At 40.5% G+C, this 27,498-nt stretch overlaps 1 protein-coding gene across 1 annotated transcript in view; it reads right to left on the reverse strand.

Moving 5' to 3' along the window:
* Nucleotides 1-27,498, reverse strand: part of ankfn1a (ankyrin repeat and fibronectin type III domain containing 1a) — a 108,284-nt gene that overhangs the window by 13,535 nt on the left and 67,251 nt on the right. Inside the window, exons 10-20 of the mRNA XM_084741421.1 lie at nucleotides 26,026-26,220; nucleotides 23,182-23,295; nucleotides 20,589-20,686; nucleotides 17,521-17,611; nucleotides 14,556-14,663; nucleotides 5,505-5,604; nucleotides 5,163-5,295; nucleotides 4,470-4,586; nucleotides 3,980-4,195; nucleotides 3,110-3,276; nucleotides 673-844 (exon numbers count right to left, since the gene is read on the reverse strand). Coding sequence (XP_084597547.1) covers nucleotides 673-844; nucleotides 3,110-3,276; nucleotides 3,980-4,195; nucleotides 4,470-4,586; nucleotides 5,163-5,295; nucleotides 5,505-5,604; nucleotides 14,556-14,663; nucleotides 17,521-17,611; nucleotides 20,589-20,686; nucleotides 23,182-23,295; nucleotides 26,026-26,220 — 1,511 coding nt within the window. The remainder of the gene's footprint in view (nucleotides 1-672; nucleotides 845-3,109; nucleotides 3,277-3,979; nucleotides 4,196-4,469; nucleotides 4,587-5,162; nucleotides 5,296-5,504; nucleotides 5,605-14,555; nucleotides 14,664-17,520; nucleotides 17,612-20,588; nucleotides 20,687-23,181; nucleotides 23,296-26,025; nucleotides 26,221-27,498) is intronic.

A 27,498-nucleotide genomic window follows, 5' to 3' on the forward strand; every position in this document is an offset into this window, starting at 1 on the left:
CAGATGGAGGCAGCAGGAGAACAACAACTTCTGTGCTCTAAAATTACTGATTTTATGAATGGAGTTTGGTTGGTTTGCAGAGAGAGTTACATTTGTCTTAATTAATGGTGATTTCCGGTCAGAAAAGTCTGTCTGACAGGAAGATAAAGTGGTGACAATATTATAAATAGAGCATACACTCAAACTGATATAGTTTTTTAGTTGTCTTAAGTCTTAAGTTTTAATATAAACTAAAAAAAAGTTTTGCTAACCTATACTATTTTGTTTCTTTTGTAGATAAACTCTTTGAGATTTAGAAACAACAAAAAATGAACTTACAAAATTTTATATTTTCAATGCCACAATTCAGATTTCAAGCAAACAAATAATGACAAGTCCAACATGTTTTTGGAATACAGAATTTTTCAGGGTTTCATTTATCTCAACAAAAGTTCTCACGTCCACAGCAGAACACGGTTCTACTTCCTACACTGGTTCTCCTGCTGCTTCTCCAAACTGGAGGTGTGTCGACCTCCATCTGCTGATGACTGTGGAGAAGAAGCTCATACAAACACACTGCAAATAATATGAACTGTCCCTTTAAAGGCAGTTGAAGGACTAAAATGTGCACTGTCTGTGTGTGTGTGTGTGTGTGTGTGTGTGTCTGTGTGTGTGTATGTGTGTGTATGTTACCTGGTTCAGAGGTAGGTTGATGTGTTTCAGCAGAGACTTGATCGCCGTCTGCAGCTCGTAGTACAGTAAAGGGGCGTGGCTTTCAGGCTGGGGCCCCGCCTCCTCGCTCTCCTCCCCGCTGCGCTCCTTTTCACCTGCAGCCGACAGCGTCTGGATCCAGTCCCACTCCTCCCTGAACACAACACGCACACACACACAGACACACAACAGAACAAAAAAAGAGTCAACAATAATTTTGTTCACGTACGAAAACTCGGCGGTCAACAAAAAATGAAACTGTGCTATTTTGGGATCTGTTGAGTGACGAGAAACTTTATAAACTTTATGAATTATTTGAGCCTTTTTGTGAATCAGGAACTGTTCCACGTTCATTTGATTAAATGTGTCTGTTAATCTCAGCGAGCTGCTGGTTAAAAAACCACAGTGTGAACGTGTTTATTTGCATACAGAGCGTGGAAGTAAAATGACCAAAAGTGAATCTTAATCTTTCATGACTTCTGGAAAATTTGTCGAAACATGAAGTTGATTCTTTCCTTGTAAAAACCACTGTGCTGCTGTGAAGATCAGACAGCAGAGAGGCTCGGTGGTCTTTCTTCATCATCTGCTCACAGTGAGATGATGGACTGAAGAAACGGACAGACAGTAACGGATGTTAAAGTGTGCACACTGAGCGGCAGGTCAGATGTGATCCCAGCTGGTCACTGAGGACACATCTGGAGACACACTGTAATGAGCTGTCCCCCCTGTGATCACCTGATCACTGAGGACGGGTCTGAACAGAGCCTCTGAGTGTGTGTGACGTCAATGACTTCTCTGTGTTCAGCTCACCTGAGTGATCACCTCCGTCACCTCCGACCAAAACAAACAAACAAATCAACAACCGGCTCATAAACACAACAACCACTCACACACTCATTACACACAGACACTGACAGATTTTCTTTAATCTGATCATCAGACTACACACACGAGGAGACGGACGTCCTCTCCGTCTTTACTCAAGTACAAGTACAGATACTCGAGTAAAAGTAGAAGTACTTATTCAACTTGTTTACTGCAGTAAACGTGAAAAAGTTCAGGATCTGATGTGTCCTCAAAATAGGAAAGTAAATAGTCGTCCTCTGAAGGACATTTCTACTGACTGTTTCTGTCTTATGTCATTTTGAGTCCTGTTTTTTATCTTATTGCGTTGTTTTTGTCTTTGTGAGTCTTTTTGTCTTGTTACATTGTTTTCATCTTTTTACATCTTGTTACGTCATGCTTTTGTCTACATACGTAGGTCTTGTTATGTCATTTTGCGCACAATGATGCAAAATAACAATAATTAATAATTCACCTCAAAGTCATTCGTTCAAATATTTGTGTTCAGGTACAGAAACCTGAAAATGTACAATAACAGGATTTGAACTTAGTTACTTCCCATTTCTGCAAAACGCATGCACGCACGCACGCACGCACGCACGCACGCACGCACGCACGCACGCACGCACGCAGTTTTTCCTCCTTTTGTTTCTCACTTCACACTTTCCAATCTCTGCTGTGAGGTGGGAATGTGAAGCTGCTCAGCGTCCAGAAATTCCTGCAATGGAGGCCAAAGAGCAGAAATACTTCTACCTGCCCAGAGCTCACAGCCAATCAGATTGGATCCAACACAAAAGACACACACACACACACACACACACACACACACACACACACACACACACACACACACACACACACACACACACACACACAGTGTAGTGATGGTGTAATGTAATACTGGCAGATTAGCGTCCTTGTCGGGGGACTGACTGACAGAGAGGTGCAAACAGCTCTCTGTCATTCCTCAGATGTTCAGTCACATTTGAAACTCTTCAACTTATTTCTACAGTTCAGTTTTTCTGTGAAGGAGCAGCTGTGTGTTTAGATTTAGACAAGAAAACACCAGAGTTAAATCTGTGTGTACGTTAAAATAAAGACAGATTTACAAAGGTGTGAGTCCACATGGTGACACAAACTGTCTGCATGTCAGTACTCCTGTTATACATGAAGAGCAGAGGTGTAACTGTTCTCCAAATCCATGATTCGATTTAGACTTGTGATTTTATGACATCTGAAACACACAGAATGAGACTCACGTGTTCAAACAGTTTAATAATCAGGTTTCTCATCCTGAATGAACAACCTTTAAAGCGTGCTCAGTGTGTCAGGGACAAGAGAACATGTGCTCCCTCTGACGTTCTCTGGTTGAGTACACAGGTTTCATCTCTCAGTCACGACTCTCTTTCTGTCCATTGAACGCTGCAGCCTTGCTGTGTTTGTCTTTTATTCGTCTGCCTGAATATGATTGTTAATGAGCAGCAACAATAAACTCAAACCTTCAGCTCTGTGTATGTGTGTGTGTGTGTGTGTGTGTGTGTGTGTGTGTGTGTGTGTGTGTGTGTGTGAGATGTACCTGGACACGTTGTTGTTGTCTCGTATGCGTGTGTGACAGAGCATGTTGGGGGTCCGTTGGGACACCAGGACTTTGATCTGGTCCACAGAGCTGCTGAGCTTCAGGAAGCCCAGATAGAGACCAGGGGCCAACCGGTGAGTGCTGCGCCGCTGGTACGCCAAAATGTCCTGAAGACAGACAGACAGTTTACAGACACATGACTTCCACCTGGTGCACAGCGCAGCTATTTTTGCAGTCATGTGCACCTGTGGGTGCGTTAGTCTTAATGTGAGGTGTGGTCAGGTGTATTGTTGGAGCAGTGCGATCCTGAGGCAGCAGAAAGTGACTGATCCATTCTGAGTAATCTGTGATAGCAGGTCGTCACACACTGACCAATAAAAACCTGGTCTGAAGTCAATGACTTGGTATTTTTCTGCTATTTGAGAGAGCATTATTCAGACTGTAAGAGGAGACGACATTGACAGGTTCAGAATGTGCACACATTCTGCAGTGACATTACTGCACACATGGAAACATTTAAAATAACTGAAAGCAGCCTCTATAATCATTAAATCATCTTTTAAATGAAGTCGAGCAGTGCCAGCTTTCCAGGTGGTTCTTCATCATGTGCTATATTGATGTCTGAGTGTTTTCTTTCATGATTTACTGTAATGATTACAGAGGCTGCTTTCAGTCTTTAACCTTTTCATGTTTTGCTGGTTAAATATTAACAATATTTCCTGCAGCGACTTTACTGCACACATGGAAACATTTAGATGACACCTTCATCAAACGTCACTGGACAGATTTTGCTTAACAGCACAACGACAACAAAAAAATGTTTTTGACAAAACATTTTAAAAGTGAACTCCTCGTTGTGTTCTTCCTCACCTGGATGGTGATGATGAGGATGTCGAGGGCGTACGGCTCCTCCGGCGTGGACAGAGACTTCCTCTGGCTCTGCAGCTTGGTCACCTGCATCCACTTCCCGCTGAACAGCGAGTGCTGGCTCTCCGTGTCACGGATGGTCACCAGTAGCACGTTGCCATGACGATCCTTGATGGGCTCGTAGTGGACGCGTCCCAGGTTGTGAGTTCCCAGGAGGCTCTGCAGATGTCAACATAGTGTTGGTTTGTTAAAAGTTTAATCAATGTTTTGTCCACATTAGTTTTTGGGATGCTGTTATGTTTTCTGACATTAAGAAGCTGAAATCAGAGATATTTTTCTCTGAACTGACTCACCGTTGGTTCTGGTTGACAGGAAATGAGTATTTTTTAACATTAATTAAATATAAAACGGGTCGTGTGAGCGTTGATGCTTCACAGTTTATTAAACCTGATTAAAAAGTCTCGTGTTGTGGCATTCGGGTGCTCTGACTGACCTGCAGCTGGCCGGCGGCGGTGAGCATCTTGTGCCTGGCCTGCAGGGTGGAGGACGACGACATAGACACTGACATACTCTGTCTCAGCCACCGGACGTCCTCCCACATACAGGACAGCTGCAGAGACAAACACACAGACAGAAAGTCATTAAACTGCAGCGCCTCATAAAAAAAACTAACTGCAAGCATTGGTGTGGCGTTCGGGGGCGGCGGCGGAGTGAGCAGATTTAAAACACGTCTGAGGATCCAACAAGTATCTCACACCTGAAGACTGAGACACTTTCACAGCTCCGTCACAAACAGAGAAACACAACTTCCAACCATCACAGCCCTGTGAGATTAACATGTTGGATCTGGTTTAGCGAACAAGCACAGAAACACAAACATAAAAAGGAAAAGATGACATTATAACAGGTTTGACTTCTGTCCAAACTAGAAGTCCATTTGTTTTGTCACTTTACTACCTTTTTTCATTTTTCACATTCATAAAAATCCACCGTCACATCCGCAAAATCAAAAAGAGAAAAATGAAGTAGAAAAACATACAGATGCACATTCAAGAGGCAAAATAAATTCAATTATATATGCAAGAAAAAAAACATTTCAACAAACTAACAAAAAAAGAACGTGCAGACAGGGACAGACGCTGGTATTTTTAAGCACCGAGCGAAATGTGCGGCACGGTAACGGTACCTTGGTGAACCAGAGGAAGTCTTGCATGAGGGAGCTGCTGTAGGAGTCGTCCACCTCCACGATGGGGATCTGGTCCTCCGCTGTCACCAGTAAACTGTCTTTATGGTAGAAGACGGCTGCCAGGTAGATCCCCCTGCAGACACGCAGCACGGAGACGCACAGGGACGGAAACACTGTCAGTTTTTGTGCTGTGTGTTGTATTAACATCCGTTTCCCAAAACACATTTGGTGCATTTTGCTTCTTTTACTGACGTTAAAATGATTCAGAGATAAGGCGTCCATCTACAACAGACGGTTAATTTCATTTATAAAAGTTGAGCATTACAGAACTTCAACACAAACCTTTTCAGTGTTTTCACAAACTTGTTGGAGGAGTTGAAGAGGTGTTTCAGACTTCTGGAGACAGACTGCTTCCTGCTCGGGTTCTGCAGCTTCGACGTGTCTGAAGACAAGAGAAGAAGAAGAAAAAACAGTTGACATGTTTAGAGGAACCTTACTTATCTCACATCAGGTGTTCCTACACATTTCTATTTTAAAAAAACATCCACACAGATTTTGCTTCCTTGACTGGATTTAAAGATGATGTTTGTTTAGCAGGACAGCTGATGGTCACTGATCAATCAGTCAGGATGTTTCTATCAGTCTGATCAGAGTTTTTCTCATCAATGAAAAACTAAACTGAAGGATGTTCAGCAACACAACACTTAAACTGCCTTCAATGTCTAAATCTTTGCAGACAATCATAGTCGCTCCATAAATTTGACCAAAACTTTGGGCTTCTCTGCTGAGGCGTCGTCAGGAGGCTAACTAACACACACACACACACACACACACACACACACACACACACAGTTCACATTAACTCACAAACAAGAATGTTAGCAAGAAAACAATGAGAGGTTCTGTTGACATTTTAACACTGACTCACAAAAACATTTTGTTCATTTTAAGCTAACGTTAGCAAGACAACAATGTAATGTTTAGCTCAGGAATACAGAGCAGCCAAACTTGGATTTTCCGATCTTTAATTGTGCAACACTGCTCAATTTTAAATCTGGACTGACTCAGTTTGAACCTGATTAGAACTAATCTCAGATTAAATGAATGTTTGTTGATACAACTCAGTCTATATACAGGATCTCACAAAAGTGAGTACACCCCTCACATTTCTGCAAATATTTAATTCTATCTTTTCATGAGACAACACTGAAGAAATGACATTTTGATACAATGTAAAGTAGTCAGTGTACAGCTTGTACAACAGTGTAAATTTACTGTCCCCTCAAAATAACTCAACACACAGCCATTAATGTCTAAACCGCTGGCAACAAAAGTGAGAACACCCCCAGGTGAAAATGTCCAAATTGGGCCCAATTAGGCATTTTCCCTCCCCGGTGTCATGTGACTCGTTAGTGTCACAAGGTCTCAGGTGTGAATGGGGAGCAGGTGGGTTAAATTTGGTGTTATCGCTCTCACTCTCTCTCATACTGGTCACTGGAAGTTCAACATGGCACCTCATGGCCAAGAACTCTCTGAGGATCTGAAAAAAAAGAATTGTTGCTCTACATAAAGATGGACGAGGCTATAAGAAGACTGCCAACACCCTGAAATTAAGCTGCAGCACGGTGGACAAGACCATACAGCAGGACAGGTCATTGTATCAAAGTGTCATTTCTTCAGTGTTGTCCCATGAAAAGATATAATTAAATATTTGCAGTAATGTGAGGGGTGTACTCACTTTTGTGAGACACTGTATATTTAAATATACATAAATATATTCTTGGCTCCAGGCAAAATCAGGAGGCCCCAGAGGAAGATCTGCTGACCTTATTATTAATAAACTGAAAACACTGATTTCAACCTGAGTGAATTAAGACAGGTTGAGAAGCACGGCAGTGTGTGTGTGTGTGTATGTGTGTGTGTGTGTTTATGAGGTCAGCCGGGTCGAGTCACTCTCCCATGCTGTCCGTCTGACTGAACGTTATCTTATCTGGTTCATTCGTTCGTTCGGCCGTCTATCTCCTTTCCCTCCCGTCCTCGCTCTCTCCCTGCGGCCCTGTGAGGACGGCGGCCGGCCGCTCAGCGATGCCAATCTCCAGACCACAGCGCCCCTTTTTACTCCGGCTAATTAAGCGTCACGTAATTACCGGCCTGTAAACAGACGGCAGACGTGGAGCCGTCTGACGCTCACAAACATGTCGGGGGAGCTTCTGTTCTGCCCGGCGGCTCAAACACAGACCACCAGCGGACAAACGTCCACTGATCCACGCTACAGACAACCCACAGTACAGACTGATGACATGATGGAGGAGGAGGAGGAGGAGGAGGAGGAAGAGTTTTCCATGTTTGGCCCCTGAGGACCGTACCGTACACAATATTTTTATTTCCCAGGATGGCAAAGGCATGTCCCATCCTACTCTACCTGTGATGGGCTTACCCGATACTCTCACCCTGACCAATCACAGCCCTCATGCCTACCCAGGTAGGAAAAGGTGGTACAGTTTAGTTAGTTTAGTTTAAGTTAGTTAGTTAGTGACTTAAGTTTTACTTTAGATTTACTATAGATGTCATTACTTTAACTTCAATGTACTCAAAATACATATACTCACTCTGAATACTTGGTATTTCAGTGTAATAACAATAAGTGTAGCTACTTTATTCTATGTATTGTACATTAGTATACTTTTAAAAAGTATACTAATTGCAAATGCTTGCTGAAAATACTTATAATATGTATGTGGTAAGGTAAGTTAGTTTACTTTTGAAAAGTAGTTAACTTTGTATCTAATTTTTTATTACAGTGTATTTTACTTTCTCTTCTTTAGAAGTTTATTAAAGTTTGCTTATAAAAAGTGCACTTCAGTGTAAGTTTATTTAAACTGGTACTTCAGGGTACTTTGAGCAGCACAAACAAGAGAAACTTTAATTTCATTAATTAATCGAGCATGTATATTAGTATTAATATTATATATACAAACAGAGAATAAAGATTAAATGAGCATCAAATTGTGCTTTTCTACAATTTAATTACAACCAAAATGTACTTAGTATAAACTGTAAACTGTGCTAAAGTTTCATATACTTTGCATATTTATTTTTCATTAACCCAAATGACCCAAACCAATGAAGGTAACGAGCACGAGCCAATCAGAGGCAGAGAAGAGCAGGTCCTGGAAAAAAAACCCACCACCAACAAAAGAACGTTCTGTACAGAACAATAAGAAGCTGCTGTCATGCTAGCAGCTCTGCGAGGCTGAGCTCCAGCTAAATGCTAACATCTGCATGCTAACATGCTCACAGTGACTCAAAATTCCAGGTGAAGCCCAAACATTCAAGAAGACTGGATTTATACTTTATCTAAAAACGTGCTGCTCACTGAAGAAAGACGCCAAAATCTCCTGAAGAATCCATCTGGAGCCTCACACCAACTGACTGAGAACTTTTTTAGAGTTTTGGTGTTTGAGTGATCGTGAAATTTATGAGGCTAGCTGTTTGTAACAAAGCGGTGTGCTCGGTGTGATCCGTCTGCTGCGCTCAGCAGCCTCTGAACACAAACAGAATATGGAATCTGTCTCAGCTCCATATCATGACTTTGAAAACACCAAATGTCTTGTTTTATTGACTTTTGTTAGTTTAAAATATCACTTTCACGAGGCAGTTCAGTCAGATCAGAGACAGATCACAGCCAATAAACTTCATGTTGGTGTGTCATCTTCACAGCAGCGGCGAACGTCAAGCTGCATGCGCCGCGAGCTTTTGTTCATTACAATGTGCATTAGAGGCTGATATTTTTTGTCTTCACAATGTTATTTGACTTTTGACAGATTTAAAGAAACATTCTCAGCAGCCAAACACTTCCTCCCATCAGATAATTATTTAATGTTATTAATTGATTCAGTTTGTGATGCTGGAGGTTTCCAGTCGTCTACAAACAGAAATCTGTCGTCTGATTACTGCGGTATAATTTGAGGAGGTGGACTGTAGCTTTTCGGTTTGAATCTCTACATGAAATTGGTGCTTGTTTGTGGAAAGTGGTAATTACAGCCTGTTGTCTGCTGCAGCCTGAGTGCCTTTTGTCCAGATTTCTGCTCTACACACTCTGCTGCAGCACTCACACACACTTTCATCTTTGAAATTGCCCTTTCAGTCTGCCAGAATAAACCTTCCCCATCCACACAAGCTCACAATAACAATGTTTCTGTGAGACTAATCGCTGCATTTCTTCTTCAGCAGCTCGACCCGCGTGTCTGCAGACAGGTGGAGGACGACCTTTAGCTCTCCGCCTCCTCCAAAACATTACACAACCGTCCGTACCTGCAGCACGGAGTCTGCAAAACGTCTCCGCGGCGAGACTGAGCGAGCCATTCAGCAGCAGGAACACACACACACTGGGCTTGTTATTTCAGTAACAGGTTGAGGCTGCCACCAGCGCTCTCCAGCTTTAAAAAGTCTCTGTGTGTTTGCAGCGCTGGAGGCTAACTGCCTTTGACAAGTGGATAATATGACAAGAGCACAGCGCCTACTGTGCAGCGCCGCACGTCACTCTGAATAAATAAAGAAATGAGTTTTGGTTGGAGTCGATTAATGAGGCGACCACCTTTCCATGCGATGGAGTTTTCATTTCAGTCCGAGCTGCTCGTGTTGGTTCTCGTTCACGTCGTTGTCGTTGCAGCGAGTCGCCCGCTGCTGCTAATAAAACTGATTTAAAACGACAACTGAAACTGAGCTGGACGCAGAATAAGAAGCACAGAGAGGAAAACCACAGAACATCAGCCTCTCTGTTACTGTGACAGTCGGTATCTGCAGCGTGGAGCAGAGTGAAACCTGATCTGAGCTTTGTCAGGCTTCTTCTGCTGCAGGTGAAGATGGAGGACAGTTGGACGAGTCCATGAACAACATATTTATGTGCACAGGTGGCCTGAAGTACAAATACTCGTGCAAAATAAAGAAAAGTAGAAGTGCTGATTTAACTTGATTACTGCAGTGAAAGTGAAAACGTTCAGGTTCTCAAAGAATAAAGATTGTCCTCTGAAGGACATTTCTACTGACTGTTTTTGTCTTCTCATGTAATTTTTTACCTCTTAAGTGTTTTATGTTTGTTTTATCTTGTCATGTCTTATTATGTCTTGTTGTATCTTGTTATGTTGTTCTTGTCTTGTTACATGACGTAACACGTAATTTTTTCTTACACTGTTTTTTTTTCTTGTTACTTTTTTGTCATTTTGCCCTTGTTATGTTTTATTGAGTCTTTAAATCTGTTACATCATATTCAGTCTTGTCATGTCTTCTACATAGTTTTCGTGTTGCCATGTCTTGGTATAATAATGACTTTATTAAAGGGATAGTTTGTACTTTTTGATGAGTGTTGTTGATTTATTTAAAGTTATGTTTGTCTTGTCCGTGTCTCCATCACATCTTTTCTGTCATGTGACCTGCACAACAAACATTTTTTTTAAACCTAACCAAACTGTGACTCTGTTAACCGTGTATTTAATGTGACGTAACATACTTATAACACCTGATCACGTGTCGCTGGTTCTCTCGTATGCGATGTTTGTTTGTTAGCAACCAACCTACTCCGTTGTTTAGGTAAACGTATTGTTGTAAAGGATGGAGAGAAAACAAGGTCCAGTCTGAGTGGTTCTCTATAGGGGAACACACACACACACACACACACACACACACACACACACACCATACATTAACTCTCTGTCTCTCATTAGCTCTCTCCGCTCTATAGTGGAGTCTTTGTACTCTGATTAATTTCACACATATATTTTTGGCTCTCTGAGAATATAAATATACACCCTGCAGAGCCACACACACACACACACACACACACACACACACACACACACACACACACACACACACACACACACACACACACACACGGTGGGTTTATATTACATGTGCACACACAGCTGGGATAATGACTAATTGAGCGCGTCCTCCAAACATAAATTCAAACACACATGAACGACTTTTGTTGTTATTTTGCACTGAGATTTTCTTTTTCTGTCCGTCCAAAAACACGCAGCACCGTGTGTGTGTGTGTGTGTGTGTGTGTGTGTGTGTGTTGGCAGTGAGCCTGATGACATCATAGCTGTTGACTTGGAGTTGGTCGAGTGACGGTGGGGTTGTATTTCTCACCACCGGGGCGGACAGGTCGGTTATTAATATCGGGCAAAAAATCTGATCTTTCATGAACAGAATTTAAATTCATTAATGTGCAATAAAATCTGATTATATTATCACCTTCATTCTTAGTCTATATGTCGACTCGGTTCATTGACATAATGTTGTTTATTTTTTCTTTAAATGTCTCTTGATGTCAATGTTTTGGCGTTTGAGAACGTCTCTAAAAACACTGAAAATACACCACGATGCGTACAGAAGACATTTATTGGACATCTTGTATGTTGAAAAGACGTCCCCTGAGGAGCTGGCAGGAAAGTTTTTATGTATGTTGTCTTCTGAACGCCCAACATCGACATTCACAGGAGTATTAGCATGATGCTAACATTAGCATTAAGTAGTAATAAGTAGTAGTACGTTTCATTTTTCATTGTTGTGGATCTACACTGTAAAAATGACAAAATTGAGAAAACAAAATAGATTTTTGAGTTTTGAACCCCAAACAATCTATTGCAGTACGCTGTGTTGAAATTTTGAGTCTCAAATATTTTTTTATAGTATAAAGTGATTCTTCAACTATAAAAATATGTTACCTATACACCGAATGTGCCTTTTCCTCTAAATTCTATCAGGTTTGTGGCCTTGAGTTGTTGAAATGAAATCAGCGAGCAGAGTCGGTTTTGTTACAGAGAAAGTAGCATGTTGTGACAACAGAGACTGAACATGTGATCCTGTCTGTCTGACTGACAGAAGACAGAAGTTTGGACAGTAAGATTTCGTTTGTGCATTTCAGTTTTCAGTGCAGGCATTTTGTTCACAGTGCAGCATTATAAAGAAAAAAGATGCAGAGGTGAGTCAGTTACACATCTCACACTCAACAGAAACACTTTTGTTTTTATCAGAGCAGCTCTATTTTTTTTTCTTTGGTGAGGCTGGTGTCCAGTCAAAAAGGCGCTGAAAAAGCCAGAGATCAGCTCACTCTGCTCCAGTTTAATCAAATTTAGACTCTCCTTCACGTCACCCAGCAGCTGGGAAACAAGAAAAAAAGGATCTTCTGCAGCATTTATCATGAACAAACTGTACATTTACTGCCAGCAGACAGTGCCGACAGCTGTCAGCATCACAGCTTTACATCAGCGTCTTCAAGGTGAGCTGCTCTGAACTGAGGCTGAAATCTCTCTCATGATGTTTGTGATTTCATATTTTCATATAAGATGAGCAGCAGTGGTTCTACAGTAAACATAATACACACCTGGACTAAAACATTTCCAACAGAACACAGCTCTGAGCATCACAAAAATGTGAAGCGGCAGTAAGGACGACGGGTTAAAGCCTATAAATGTCTTTCTTTTGTTTTTGTCCTTGTGTGTGTTGAGCTGTTCTCTTTATTGTTCTCAGTGAAAGTCACCTTGCGCTCTTTCAGCAGCTTGTTCCTCCCACACGGCTGACATTCAGCTGAATCACAGTTTTCTGCTCAGCTCCGCCAATCAGAAGTCATGTTCACACGGTGTCGAGCATCAAAGTGTTAAATCTCAGGAGGTCTGTGGGAATCATCAAACTGAACTAACTGTCCAACACAAACTTCATGACCTGATCTGACTCACTGTCACCTCCACAGCCAAAGCCGTTTTTTTTATTCTGCAAGAAGCTTTTTAATCTTTTTTACAGCAAACATGTTTGTTTTTGGCTTGATTGAGTCCAAAGTCAGACAACAGATGGGAACAGGCAGAAATAATGTTTGTATTGACAGATAAAATAATAGAAATAAATATCTCTAAGTCAACAGCAGCGCACAGCTTTTACATAACATTCAAACAGCTTGAGAGAAAAGGGAAAAGAGGATGTGAAATGACTCGGCCGTGCTGCAATAATTGATCTGTTTGGATGAAAGAAAACTCCTGAAGTGAATGTGGAAAATTATCTCTCTGTTGATCTGAGCAAAAGAACTCAAAAACTCATTGAAGATCAATGTTAACATTATTAATTCTGATTGTATAAAGAAATTGTGTCTGTGTGCAAACAGCTGCTTCCACTCAGAGCAACACGATCAGCAATTTAGTAACACGTGTGTGTGTGTGTGTGTGTGTGTGTGTGTGTGTGTGTCCGTTATTCTCTCTCTTTTTGCTCTGTTTTTGTCTCCACCACACCGTGAGGGAAATCTGTGGCTCTTAAACTGCTAAATGCTCTGATATGTTCTCCAGCTCATTTGATTTTATCGGTCACGAGTCATTTCAGTCAATGTTCATATTAAAAATATTGATTAAGGGAGCTTTAAAGGAGCAGTATGTAGCAATAATAATAATAATAATAGCAATTGCGCATCCAAAAACGTGTCCAGTTGGTCCCCCCTGCCGACTCCTCCCAAGACTCAAGCTCTGCAGGAACGCTGCAGGAACGCTGCATGAACACTGCAGGAACGCTGCAGGAACGCTGCAGGAACGCTGCATGAACACTGCAGGAACGCTGCAGGAACGCTACAGGAACGCTGCAGAACGCTGCATGAACGCTGCAGGAGTGCAGGATGAGCTCAACATTGTAATTTGACAAAAACAAGTGAGGAAAAAACCAAAAAAAAACCCAAAAGCCCACTGCTCTGAAAATACACTCTGTCTCACTGCTGCCAAACTCCATTGACATTTTGATCAGTTTAACATTATAAACATCCACTCCTTCTGAAAGATTATTAATGTTTTATTATGACTCATAAACAGACACTGACTCATTCAGAGAGCATTCTGCATTAATTTAAAGTCTAATTAACATGAAACAGGCAAACTAAAAAAAAGTTTCAGACCACTGCTGGAGTGTTAATGTCAGGGTAGTGAGTATTTCAATATAACATGTTTCCTTAATCTCTGATGACGTATCAGGGTCATTTTATGGTTTAATACAGTCAAAATATTACAGATTTCCCTCTAGGTGAGGGTTGACACCTGGGTAGAGACAGCAGGAGGCAGGACGTGATGCAGAAAGCACACTGCAGAAGTCACAGAAATCTCACAGGTGTTACTTGAATTTATCTGATGACTTTGCTGTCGGCTCCAAAATCCTTTATTGATTTCTGTGTCCACTGGTGAGTTATGTTGGTGTTTATTATTAAAGTTTGTGTTCTCACATAAAGTTCCTCCGGGTCTGTCTACATCAGTCCAAACTGTTGATGCTGAGTAATAAACCCTGAAGCCTCTCACACGTCTGTAAACACTCTTCACACTGTTGTGGTCACTTCCTGTATTATCCCAGTGTTCAGAGACTCACCTCCGCAGCAGTAGTGTGTGTGAGTCGCTCGGACCTGCTGCAGCAGACGCTCCATGGCCTCGATGTGGCCCCGCCTCCTGGGCTCCCGTCCGTCGCTCTCCCTCCAATCTGAACAAACAACCAGACGACAAACATGTTTTCATTAAGGTGGTAAAATTAAACAGAGTCTCTGTTTCTCTCTGTTCATGGTGCTGAATCGACGGGGTTTTGTCCTTTAAAGTTCATCTTTCTGGCCTCACAACAAACAACAATTCAGGTAATTTCACTGTCACAGACAAACTTCTCATGACAGAATAAACACCGACTTGCCACGGCCAAAATACATGTGACATGGACACAACGTGACGTGTCTCCAACAGCAGATCACATCTGGTATAATCAGCTGAAGATCTCCAGATCAACTGTTCAACTGTCTGAATCTCAACTCTCACAAACTGAACTTCTTTTTTAATAAATATAGTTTAATAACGGTTTCATTGACTCACTCTGGTGCTACATGGAAGTTCTGCTTGTTGTTCTTGGTGCTTAAATCCGCATAAAAACTTTAAATCACCCACAATCAGTTTTCACGATTCCTTTAGACACTTTTGAGTTTCTGTTTCTTTATTTGTAATTGTTTGATCAGTAAATGCATCACTGCAAACTGCAGTACAAACACAAACCTGTTTCTGATTGGTGTCCAGTGATGAAGCTGTACACTTTTAACACGTCTCATTATAAATTATTTTATTTTAAACACCACAACAGTGTGTTCATGCTGCTGCATTTAAAATATTCAGTATCAAAAAATAATAACTTAGTATCTTAAAATAATGAGAAACTTTTTCTAAATGACTTCTTACTAAGTCAGTATGTTGAGATAGGGGAGTCCTGGGACAAGTGTAACTTTTAAAAATATTTTCCTTACTAACACTGATGCTAAGAGGTATAAAGATTTGAATTATCTGAATTGAGTTAAAAGTAATTTAGTGAAATATTTATAAATACTGCACACCTTCAACATGGAGAGAAATGGAGAGGTTGACAGCCCTAGTTACAGTTTCTAACCTATGATTGGACAACTGCTGTTTGGAGGCGGGGCTTATCAAAGGCTCAGGACATCCAAATGTCCAGCAGCTGCCCTGTGTAATGACGTGTGTGTGGACTGTGGATTGGGTATCCCAGCTGGAAAAGTTCATCGTCACACAAAACTGGTTTTCTCAGCTTTGTCCACATGTGAAGGACAAAGACTGAAAAGCTGCACTACGACAGCAGAGAGGAGGATGAACGGGAAATCAATACATGTCACGAGGCCTTCTCTTCATACTGTTTCATTTTTTATGTGTGTGTGTGTGTGTGTGTGTGTGTGTGTGTGTGTGTGTGTGTGTGTGTGTGTGTGTGTGTGTGTGTGAAATATCTGAACAGCTATTGGACACACTAATGGATTTCAAGCATCTTAGAGGTGCAGTTATGTTTTCACTCTTCTCTTTCTCTGCCTCTTTAAATCACACACCCACACACTGCTGCTGACATATGCACACACACACACACACACACACACACACACACACACACACACACACACACACACACACACACACACACACACACACACACTTCAACACATCCATAGAAACTCAGACATTGTGTGGAACAGGCACAGACACACACAGCTCAAGGCTTCAGTACTTGAATGTTCAGAGTCGTGACGGAGAGATGAAACCAATGTTCCCAACAGAACAGCTCAGAACAAGAACAGAGAACGCACAGATGATTCACCGTTTCCTACTGACCAGAGGAAACACACTCACCTCACTGTAACTCAGGACGCTGATTACCACCAGCAGACAGCGCTGGAGGAAAATTTATGATCACATTTAAAAATACTCTGTTACATGTAGTAGTCCTGCAGCCTAAACCTTCAGTAAAATTACAGCAGCATTATCAGCAAAATGTGATCCAAGTATAAAAGTAAAAGTACTCATCACACATCTAAATGGCTCTGTCATTTCTATGTTTAATTTATACTGGCATAAATGCTAACAGAGCTACAACACCACCTTTTCTGCACAGCAGCATGACTGCAGTGACATTACTGCACTCAAGGAAATGTTTAAAACGAAACAATCACCTGGAAGGTTTGTGCTGCTCAACAGCATTTAAAAAATGATTTAAGGATTTTCAGTTATTTTAAATGTCTTCATGCATGCTGTAATGTCACTGCAGTAAAATATTGCAAATATTTAACCAACAAAACATAAGGTTTAAGACTGAAAGCAGCTTCTCTAATCATTAAAGTAATTTGTTAAAGAAAACACTCGGACATCAATACAGCACACGATAAAGAATCACCTGTAAAGCTCACACTGTTCAACATCATTTAAAAGATGATTTAATAATTAGAGAGGCTGCTTTCACTTATTTTAAATGTTTCCATGTGTACAATAATGTCCCTGAAGCATATATGATATAATTTGATCAGCCAAACTTAAAACTGTAGTTATAGACTTGACAGGACAGAGGAACCTCTCCGGGGGAAATCATTTTTAGAAGCTCTGTAAACACAGTTTGACTGTATGACCTGTGACTATGACGGCATGTGAAGAACACAGAACATTAATTAACATCTGATCCTGATGATCCTGAAGGTACAGCTGCCGTGTGTTAATCTTCATCCTGTTTCATCCTCATCTGTCATTAATCAGAATGTTAATTTTTGAGACTCGTGGATTAATATCAGTGTCACAGAAGCAGAGTGTGTGTGTTCTGAGCCCATCTCTGTGCTCACATCTTCTCAACAGAATCACCTTTTAACAGGAGGAAAATCGCTTTCCACACCTCATTTTAAGACCAGCACACACACAGGAGCACGAATGGTCACGAGTACATTTACTTACACGCATACAGCCACATAAACACGCAGGTTAAAGTCAGTATGTGCTGTATAGGTGAGATGATGTGGACGTGACAGAAGATGAAAACTTACTGGACGGAGCTGCAGATGGAGGCAGGGAGGAGGCAGGTGGACCCCAACCCTTCATGTTATACGCCGACACTCGAACGTAGTAGAGTCGACCCTGACATGAAAAAACACATCTGTTCACATAAAGAACATGAAACAGCTCTGATTTGGATACAAAAAACACAGTCTGTACATTTACTGAGTATATCTGGCCAAAGGTATGTGGACAGTTAACCACTGATGCTCTGTTGTCTGAATGAGAGCAAACCTCTGCAGCTGATTCAACATCTGCTCAGAAGACTGGAATCAGACGAGTGGACGCTGTGTCCACATTATTCTGTCCACATACTCTGATCTGTATCTGGTTATTATTGTGTTAATTCTGGACTAAAACCTTTTTTTTTTTAGATGTTTGCCATCTACACACCGTAGTTTTGAATGTATTTGTGGTGTAATTTGTCTTTTTGTGGCCATTTTATATAATTATGGTCATTTTGTGTCTTTTTGTTGTAGATTTGTTTCTCTTTGTAGTCGCTTTGTGTCTTTTTGTGCTTCCTTGTGGTTGTTTTATGTCTCCTTGCAGTCATGTTGAGTCCCCTTGTAGCCATTTTGTGTCTCTTTGTTGTCACATTTGTCTCTTTGTGATTGTTTTATATAATTAAAGACAAACTTTTTGTCATAGTTTTGCATTTCTTTGTGGTTTTTTATGTGTCTTTGTAGTCATGTTGTGTTTTTTGTCTCTTTTCTCTCTTTTTGTCTGAATCAGCGATGTATCAGCTCAGCTCATTAAATCGTCAGCTTCTTTCCTTGAACGTTTTCAGGTCTGTTGCGGAGGAACACGAACGCCGGCCGCTGCTCTAAACGATAAACAGCAGACGCAGAGTGTTCATTTATGTGGCAGACGGTGATTCACTAAACTGCACATGACAGCAAAGTTGTTGGGAATATGGGACAACAAGATTACACCACAACACGTGTGAATCAGAGCCGACTGAGGCCGAGTGTTTGCTGCAGCAGCAGAAAGCAGCTGTCAGAATAAAAGTCAGTCACAAAGAGTTTTATCTTCACGACATCCAGCTCGCGGCTCCCTCACTAACACTCTGCTCCTCGTCCGTTTAATCCCAACACAAACACAAATGAAAAAACACAGCAGGAGTTACAGAACTGGAAAATATTTCTCATTATAATATTTCTCTTAATGTTCCTTCAAACAGCACTGCTGACAGAACACGATGATTATGAGCCTCATGCAGGAAGAGATTATGACTAAATTTATTTTATTTTTGTTTGGACCCACAGTTTCTTTTCATTTTGTCAGAACTCACTGGTTTCTGTGATTCACAGTCGACTAAATGTTTGTGCAACAAGTGACAATTAAAAACATTTCAATAATTATCAACTTTATTTCTAAAATGATTTATTTGTCTTTACCAACAACCATTTGATCAAACAAATTAAAAATGTGTTAATTGTGTTTGTCTGTTGACACGTTTACAGAATCACATGTTGACTTCACTGCTGCTGAAGTTCACAACTGAGACACAACTGAACTCATCCTCTGTGTCTGTCTGTTTCTTGTATTTTCTTTTAATTGTGCCGACATTATATTTCTAAAAATGTAAAATGTAGGTGATAAATAGCTCAGGTGATCTTGTTGTGCCGTGGTGTGTTGTTGCTGAGCAGAAGGAAACACACACATCATTTGTTTGGTTTCTTTTGCAGCGAATCAAAGAACCAAAAATCAATTTCAAAGAAAAAAGAAAATAAGTAAATTTGATCTATTTTCTAAATTATTTATCTATTTATTTAGTTAAAGTTTTGTAAGTTTTTTTTAGTCTTGTGTCTCTTTGTTGTTATTTTGTGTCTTATTGTGGTTGTTTTGTGTCTTTTAGTCGTCGGTTTGAGTCATTTTTTTGTCTCTTGTGTCTCTTTGTAGTCATATTCATGTAATCATAATTTGATCTAGTTTTGTTCTAGTTTTAGTTAATTTTTATGCATTTATTTATTAATTTCTGTAATTTTATTTATTGATTTTATTACTGTATTATATATATTCAACCTATATTATTACTAATAGAGGAGTAAGTTATTTTCTAAATATTTTTATTTAAATTCTTATTTTTTAATTGTATTATTGTTATATATTTATTTAGAAGAACACAGAACATTAATTAACATCTGATCCTGATGATCCTGAAGGTACAGCTGCCGTGTGTTAATCTTCATCCTGTTTCATCCTCATCTGTCATTAATCAGAATGTTAATTTTTGAGACTCGTGGATTAATATCAGTGTCACAGAAGCAGAGTGTGTGTGTTCTGAACCCATCTCTGTGCTCACATCTTCTCAACAGAATCACCTTTTAACAGGAGGAAAATCGCTTTCCACACCTCATTTTAAGACCATTTATTTATCTATTTATTTAGTTAAAGTTTTGTAAGTTTTTTTTAGTCTTGTGTCTCTTTGTTGTTATTTTGTGTCTTATTGTGGTTGTTTTGTGTCTTTTAGTCGTCGGTTTGAGTCATTTTTTTGTCTCTTGTGTCTCTTTGTAGTCATATTCATGTAATCATAATTTGATCTAGTTTTGTTCTAGTTTTAGTTAATTTTTATGCATTTATTTATTAATTTCTGTAATTTTATTTATTGATTTTATTACTGTATTATATATATTCAACCTATATTATTACTAATAGAGGAGTAAGTTATTTTCTAAATATTTTTATTTAAATTCTTATTTTTTAATTGTATTATTGTTATATATTTATTTAATGTATTTATTTAAAGTAATTTATTTGTTGGTACTGAGAGGCTGGTGGATGGTTTTTACATGAGTGACTACAGACACACACCTCTAACAGCTGTGGACTGTCAGGCAGTTATGAGCTGTATTTAAGCACTATGTCACTTTATAATTCGTATGTCTTGACAAAGGTTGCTGAAGCAGAACCGTCAGTGCTTTTTTATCTAAATCAGCACAGACGCGGTGAGACGAGGGGAACGCTGTTGTTGTGTAGAGTGGTGTCAGAGAAAGTTGCTGCATCAGTCGGTTGATTTTATGATCAGAGAGAGATGGAGGAGTGATGCTGCTGTTACCGTGGTGAGGCTGCCGATGATGCACTTGAGAGTCTGCAGATTATCCAACACCATCTCTCCAGCCAGCAGCGAGAAATCCTTCAGGCAGCTCCACTCCACTGCACACACACACACGCACGCACGCACACACGCACACACACACACACACACACACGCACACACGCACGCACACACGCACACACACACACACACACACGCACACACGCACACACAGGTTAAGTATCCACGAGGTGTCAACAGCAAACAGCACCACGCTTCTTTTTCATTACAGATCAATAGTTCCTCCTGAGATGAGGAAATTAACCTTCTCATTGCTCAGCTGATGCCCTCGAGGCGTCTTTAATTGTCTCCTCCTGTCTCTTTCTGTCTGTCCCCCCTCTGTTAAGTGTGTGAAAAACACACCTATGGACAAAGCAACGCCTCTGATGGATTCTTGTAACCTTCAGTCCACTGCAGGAAAGATTTTATATCCCATCACAAAACGAGGTGAGAAAGAGCTTCTATTGGTTCGACGTTGATAAACTTCAGCTGGATGTTGAGGACAAACACGAGCAACAAACCGCAACTCACTGAGTGAAAAATATTTATATTACGTATTTGAAATGTTGTGGAAATATCGTCAAAACAGACCAGAAGTTTTGTCACAATGAAGCATTTTTCAAGATTTTCCAGTAAACATGTTTCACTTCATATCGAAACGACTGTTTCACGTCTTCGTCACATTAAATCAGATGTAATTCTGCCAAAAACAACGTAAACTGTCCGAGGTCACTCAGAGTGCAGATTCCTGCCCGGCAACAGATGGTGAAGCACCTGCTGCAATGTCATTACAACTGCCAGAAACAACCAGCTGAGATTTTCAAAAGTTCCTCCACATACGTAGATACAAGCTTTCAAACTGAAGCAGTTGTTGACAGGGCAGAAGTTACTCATTACAAATACTCAAATTACTTTGGGGTAGTTGTACTTTTATGAGTAGATTTGTAAGTCTGCACTTAAGTTTGCATTACACTATATAATCTACTTAGTTACCTTAAAAATCATAACTGAGTACTGAGTACAATTTCAATCAACGTCCAAACTTTTCATCTGAATTTTTGTGGCCAATCAGGCGATCTGATCAGCAACGAGCCAATGAGAACAAAGAAAAATGCAACACAGGTTTGAAACAAAGATTCGGATGATTAGTGATCAATCATTAATTGCCTCTAACAATTTAATCAATTAAAATTTATTAAAATGTATTAATTAAACAGTAGTCATTTGTTTAAAAAAGAAAACTTAAACTTAAAATGACACTAGAGAAAAATCACGTGAGTATCTTAAATATTATTAATGATTAATTGATTGTTGACATTTTCAACATCGTGAATCTCAGAGGTGCTTCAGCTCACAAAGTGCACATAAAAAAAAAAAAAATCTGATCGGTCCAGCAGTATCTGAGATTATCTCTGGACAGCATGCAGGTCCGTCTATCGCTCACACACACACACACACACACACACACACACACACACACACACACACACACACACACACACAAAGAAACGATCACATGACCCACTGATATTTATGTTTCATGATAAAACTTTACAGACAGGAAGGCGCCGTGTTCGGATCACAACAGTTAACACACATTCAACCCATCTCCACAAATTCTGCAAGAATTTTTGAATTTTTTGGTAAAGTTACTTACTTTTTTGCAATTTTATTGTGAACAGCGTCTTCTACAACCTGACTGAGCCAACAGAAAACAACCAGTCAAACTCTTACTGAGCAGATAACAGACGGGTCACGGTCCACCGGGCTCTGAACCATTCAGTCAGATAAAGATTTATTCTAAACGTAATCCAGTTTCACAGACTTTATCCAAAATCAGAGCACTTTTCAAACCTTGAAAACCCTTCAAGTGTTTCAAGTGTTGTACGAACCCTGAAAACAACGTGGAATATGAAAGAGTGTCTAAAAAACCTTTTCATCCTTCAACAAAAGACGCAGAATCTGTGAAAATTAAACAGAAACCCAGTGGTTCCAAAATCATTTTAAACATAAACCCAGTGGAAGACCCCCACTGCAAGTCCTTCACACACACACACACACACACACACACACACACACACACACACACACACACACACACACACACACACACAGACCTGACACAGATCAATACCTGCTGTAATATTTCATCTTTCAACTTTTTAACACCATATTCTATCATTTCCATAGAAAATAAAATAACTCAGACCACTTCTCAATAAAAGACACAACTTGATCAGTTGTGTTGCTATGGTAACTAGCAAAACTGCATATTTACAGCACGCAGGTTTTGATATTTTTGTTTATTTCTTCTGTTTGTATGTTTGAAACAGAAAAATCTAATTCAATTTGGGAGCAACTGGTCTGAACTCAAAACTGTTGTAGAAAAAGTGTAAAACTGAAAAAAGGAAAGAATCAAACTGAAACCGTCACAGATTGTAGGAGCACAGTCGAGTGTGTGTGTGTGTGTGTGTGTGTGTGTGTGTGTGTGTGTGTGTGTGTGTAAATGGTTTCGTCTGTGACTTTGTGTGTGTATATTTGTGTATATTTGTACCTCTGTATTTGGTCACCACGGTGGAGTTGAGACACTGCGGCTCCTGGAAGGTGACGGTCAGTGTGGTGCTGCTGCTCACGCTCAGACGGACCATAGTCGGGGCCTCCGGGGGACCTGAGCAGGGGCACAGAGAGGCGTCAACAAGACAAACTGAATATTTAACTGAAGTTAAATTTAATTTCATTAAATTAAACATTAAATTAAATTAACTTGTTGTTGTTGTCTTTCTTTAGATTTTCTGTCTGTCTGAGAAACTTCCTGTTTCTTTTCTTTTGTTTTTTTCCAGATTAAACTGTGTAACTGAGTTTGTGGGCAGTCAGCAGGTGGAGAGCTCTCCTGCAGAGGTGATCAGCTGCATCACTGCTGCTTTCCATCATTTGGTGATGCAGCAGTGAGTCTCAGTGTATTACTTCAAATGACTTTGGCTTCAAATAAGAAACATTTCAGTAACTTTTTGCCTGAAGGAGCCACAGAACGGAGATCGCTGCTGAGAGGAAACCAATAAACAATATGATGCGCCAAGTGATGAAATGAAAACGCTAAATCTCCACTTGATTTCCCTGAACTCCTCCTCCTCCTCCTCCTCCTCCTTCTCCTCCTCCTCCTCCTCCTCCTCCTCCTCGACACAGATCTATAAGACAACAGGTCACTGGACCCCCAAACCCTCCTCAACAGGAACACGACCCCCAGACTCTGTAGTCTTTAAGCATCAGTTTGTAGTCATTTTGTGTCTTTTAGAAGAAGCTCGGTGCCTGTTGTTGTTTCTCTTCATGTCATTTTAGTTTCACTGGAGTCATTAAGAATCTCATCATTTTACATCTTTTTGTAGTTCTTTTGTCTCTTTTCAGTCATTTTGCATCTCTTTGCTGCTGCATCTGCTGTTTGTTTTGCATCTCCTTGTAGATGTTAAGTCTCTCTGTTGTCAATTTGTGTTGCTCTGTAGTCATTTCACATCTCTCTGTAGTCGTTTTGTGTCTCTTTGAGGTCATTGAGAGGTTGGATTTGTTCTGTCTTTTTGAAGAACTTTTTTTGGCTCTTTGTAAGAGTTTTAAGTGTCTTTGTGAATGTTTTCCATCTCTTTGAAGTATTCTTTCTGCAGTAATCGTTTCAGTTGTTTTGGAGTTATTTTCTTTTTATATCTTATTATGTCATTAAATTGACTTTCCAGTAAGAGATGTTAACAATCAAGAAGAGGCTCCGCCCCCTGGGCCCCTGGGCCTGATCCGTCTGTCCAGTAATCTGTCCACACTCTCACCTCCAGCTAAACTAAATCCTGAGCAGAGACAGTGTTGACACCCTGCAGAGATCCTCGTGGCGAGGCTTAGACTGGATTCAAGAGTTTCACACTTTCAGGTCGATATTCCAAATTATTTCTGTGACAAAAACCTGTACTGACCCGAGAGTTTGTATGACTGAGGTTCTGTCTAGACAGTCTAATCAACAACATAATAAGTTGCTGCTGCAGGTTTTCCTTTTGTCAAAAAGTCACTTTTGTGTAAACAGACCAGAGACTGCTGCAAAATGTGCTAAACTCAAAATTAACCAAGGCTGTCTGCATAAATATATGACCACCAAATGACTCTTATCTGGTGAAAATCAACCTGAATATTATAATTCAACATGTTTAGTTCCTAAATTATGCCCTGCAGAGTTTGAAATGTCTTAACACCACTTTAAAGTCAGTATGGACTGAACATTATGCTCTGAAATTAAAATTCTAACCAAATCTAACAAATTAAAGCCGTGGGTTGTGTAATAAGTGATAATGTGATAAAATCAGAGGCAGCAGGATGCACAGAGCTTCAGGTTAGTGAGTCCAGCTGTGCAACAGAACTCAGCTCATGTTTCCTTCATAACACAGAATCACAATCATCTCTCACTTCATTACTGCTTCTTATGTAGAAGGGATGGAGTACATTACAGAGGTCTGCACTTTATGATGAGATCAAACTTCAAACTAACGTCTTAATGAATCAAACCTGATCAGAACGCTGAATCAAACAAGGCTGCACTGAAATAATACAAGAGAATTCAACAAAATTAATTTGAAAAAAGTAATTAGGAAGTATCACATAGACAAAGGACGCGTCCAGTGGTGGAATGTAAGTATTGTACTCAATTACTGTATTTCTACTTGAGTATTTCTATTTGTATGATTTGACATGTATGATTTCAGTGTGAGGGACTGCTGTGATTGGTGGAAACTACAGTGACTGGATGAATTTATGGCAAAGTCGTGGTGACTGGATGAACTTGAAAGGTTGTACAGGTTGTACTTTTAGTGAAGTAATTTCTAACACCAGTACTTTTAGGTTAGTAATGTAACAGAACTTGTAGTTGAGTACAGACTCTCAGTACTCGTTCCTCCACTGGCTTCAGAGCAGCTTAAACCGACTCTGATGTGACTTCAGACGTGAAAACACATCTGCAGAAATGTGAAGTGAGTCACCGTCAGTGAAAACCTGCCGCAGCCCGTGACTCAGAACATGAAGAAAACAGGCCTGTTTCCTTCATGTTAACTGGTGATTTCATATTTTATTTACTCATTGCAAAGTTTTCCTTGAGCCTCTTTGACTGAAACAAAGACACACTAATTTTTGGATATTGAAATGAAAATGAAACAATGACTTGTAATGAGAATCCAACAAACAAAAGACGCTCTGACCGATTGTGAAACTCGTCCTTGGTTTCCTGTGGTTTGTCAAAAGCTCCTGCCGATTGAATAAATGTAAATAAATATGAATGTGACCCGCTGAACGTCTGAGGTCACCTGTAAGTGAACCCGTCACATAAGCTGCCGGCACGACGCGGCGTGCACACGTGTGTGGGCGCGCGGTGACTCACGTGCGTGCTGGAAGCCCGTCCTCATGCGTTTGTACAGCTTGCTCCTCCACTCCCAGGCTCTCAGCTGTTTGTCTTTGTGGCAGGCCTCCAACGAGAGGCCGTCTCTCTGCGCCTGAGCCGCCAGGTCGGCCGCCCGCCGCTCAGCCTCCACCACCAGAGAGCTCAGGTGGGTGTCGCGACTCTCCACGCTCACAACTACAACAGAAAACAGAAAACACACACAGAGCGCCAAGTTATTAGACCTGAATGTCAAAGATCCAGATCTGATCTTTTCATTCGTTCTTTAACATAAACAGACAGATCGACACCATGACCAAAGAGTTTTACTCCTCTTTTTCATCACAAGAGATTTTTTTCTCAAATTTGGTTTTGTTGAAGGAAATGCTTCATCCTATTTTACCCACCTGACCAATCCGCTATTAATTATACTGTTCATTTTTATGATTCTCTATGATTTGTGTACATGTGCTGTGAACCCACACATCTTAGTGACTGAACAGAACATCCTTTAAACAGCAGGAAAACACGGCACCATTGACTTTAGACCAGGTTTTTGTTGGTCAGTGGACCAATCACTTCCTGTTTCCTCAACCATGCACCAACAACGATCCCGATCGCGCCTCAATTTCAGACCAACATGCCAACGGGTGCACAGATGGACACAAGTATATTTACTACTACACAATATGGGCGAGAAAATGACGACTTTGCTTTGTGTCGGGTGTAAGATACAAACTAATACTCACAAGTTTGCCTTTCAGCCATTTCTCAAAAACTGTAAAGAGACAAATCAGATCAGGCGTCTGTCAGGTCTCTCAGTCGAGTCATGGGAAAAATTTATGACTATAATCTACAATCTGACATAGTGACCATCTGAACAGACAGAATATTATGTTTTAAAGGATGTTGGAGAGTACACGCTGAGGCAAGAAGTGCAAAATGCTTCTCAGCAAAAGTAGCAAAGATCTACAATTCAGCAAAGACACCAACAGCACCACGTGTGCCCTCCTGTCAGGGTCGAGCTTTCAGACTCTGTTCCTCGCAGGCTGACTGTAGAGTTGTGTCTCTTGTTAAAGGAAAAATGAGTTTGTGGAGGAGTCGAAGCTGCAGGTTCAGCTCTGTCAAGGCCAGCGAAGGCCGAGCTTCAGCCATATTTTATAGCAGACAAAAGCAGATGCTGCAGCATGCATGTGACCACTGGGAAAGGGAGAAATCAAAGCCAAAAAGATGGAAACTGTCTCTGAGCAAGTAACCATAAAAGGACCAACACAGACCCTCCAAGTGTAGGGAGAAGGACCGAAGAGAAGGTCTGTTAGCACGAGAAACGCTGAGGATGGAAGGAAGGAAAAAAGAGAGGAGAGTTTCCATCCAGAGTAAAATGTTGGAGAAATTCAAAATAAAACAAAACACTGCAAACAAAGAGGTGTGCTTCTACTTCCTGCTGTCTGTCTTTAAACGACTTTTGTTTCTTCT

Source organism: Lutjanus erythropterus, chromosome 17 (assembly GCF_056507025.1).
Source record: "Lutjanus erythropterus isolate fLutEry1 chromosome 17, fLutEry1.hap2, whole genome shotgun sequence".
In the NCBI taxonomy this organism is placed as follows: domain Eukaryota; kingdom Metazoa; phylum Chordata; class Actinopteri; order Lutjaniformes; family Lutjanidae; genus Lutjanus; species Lutjanus erythropterus.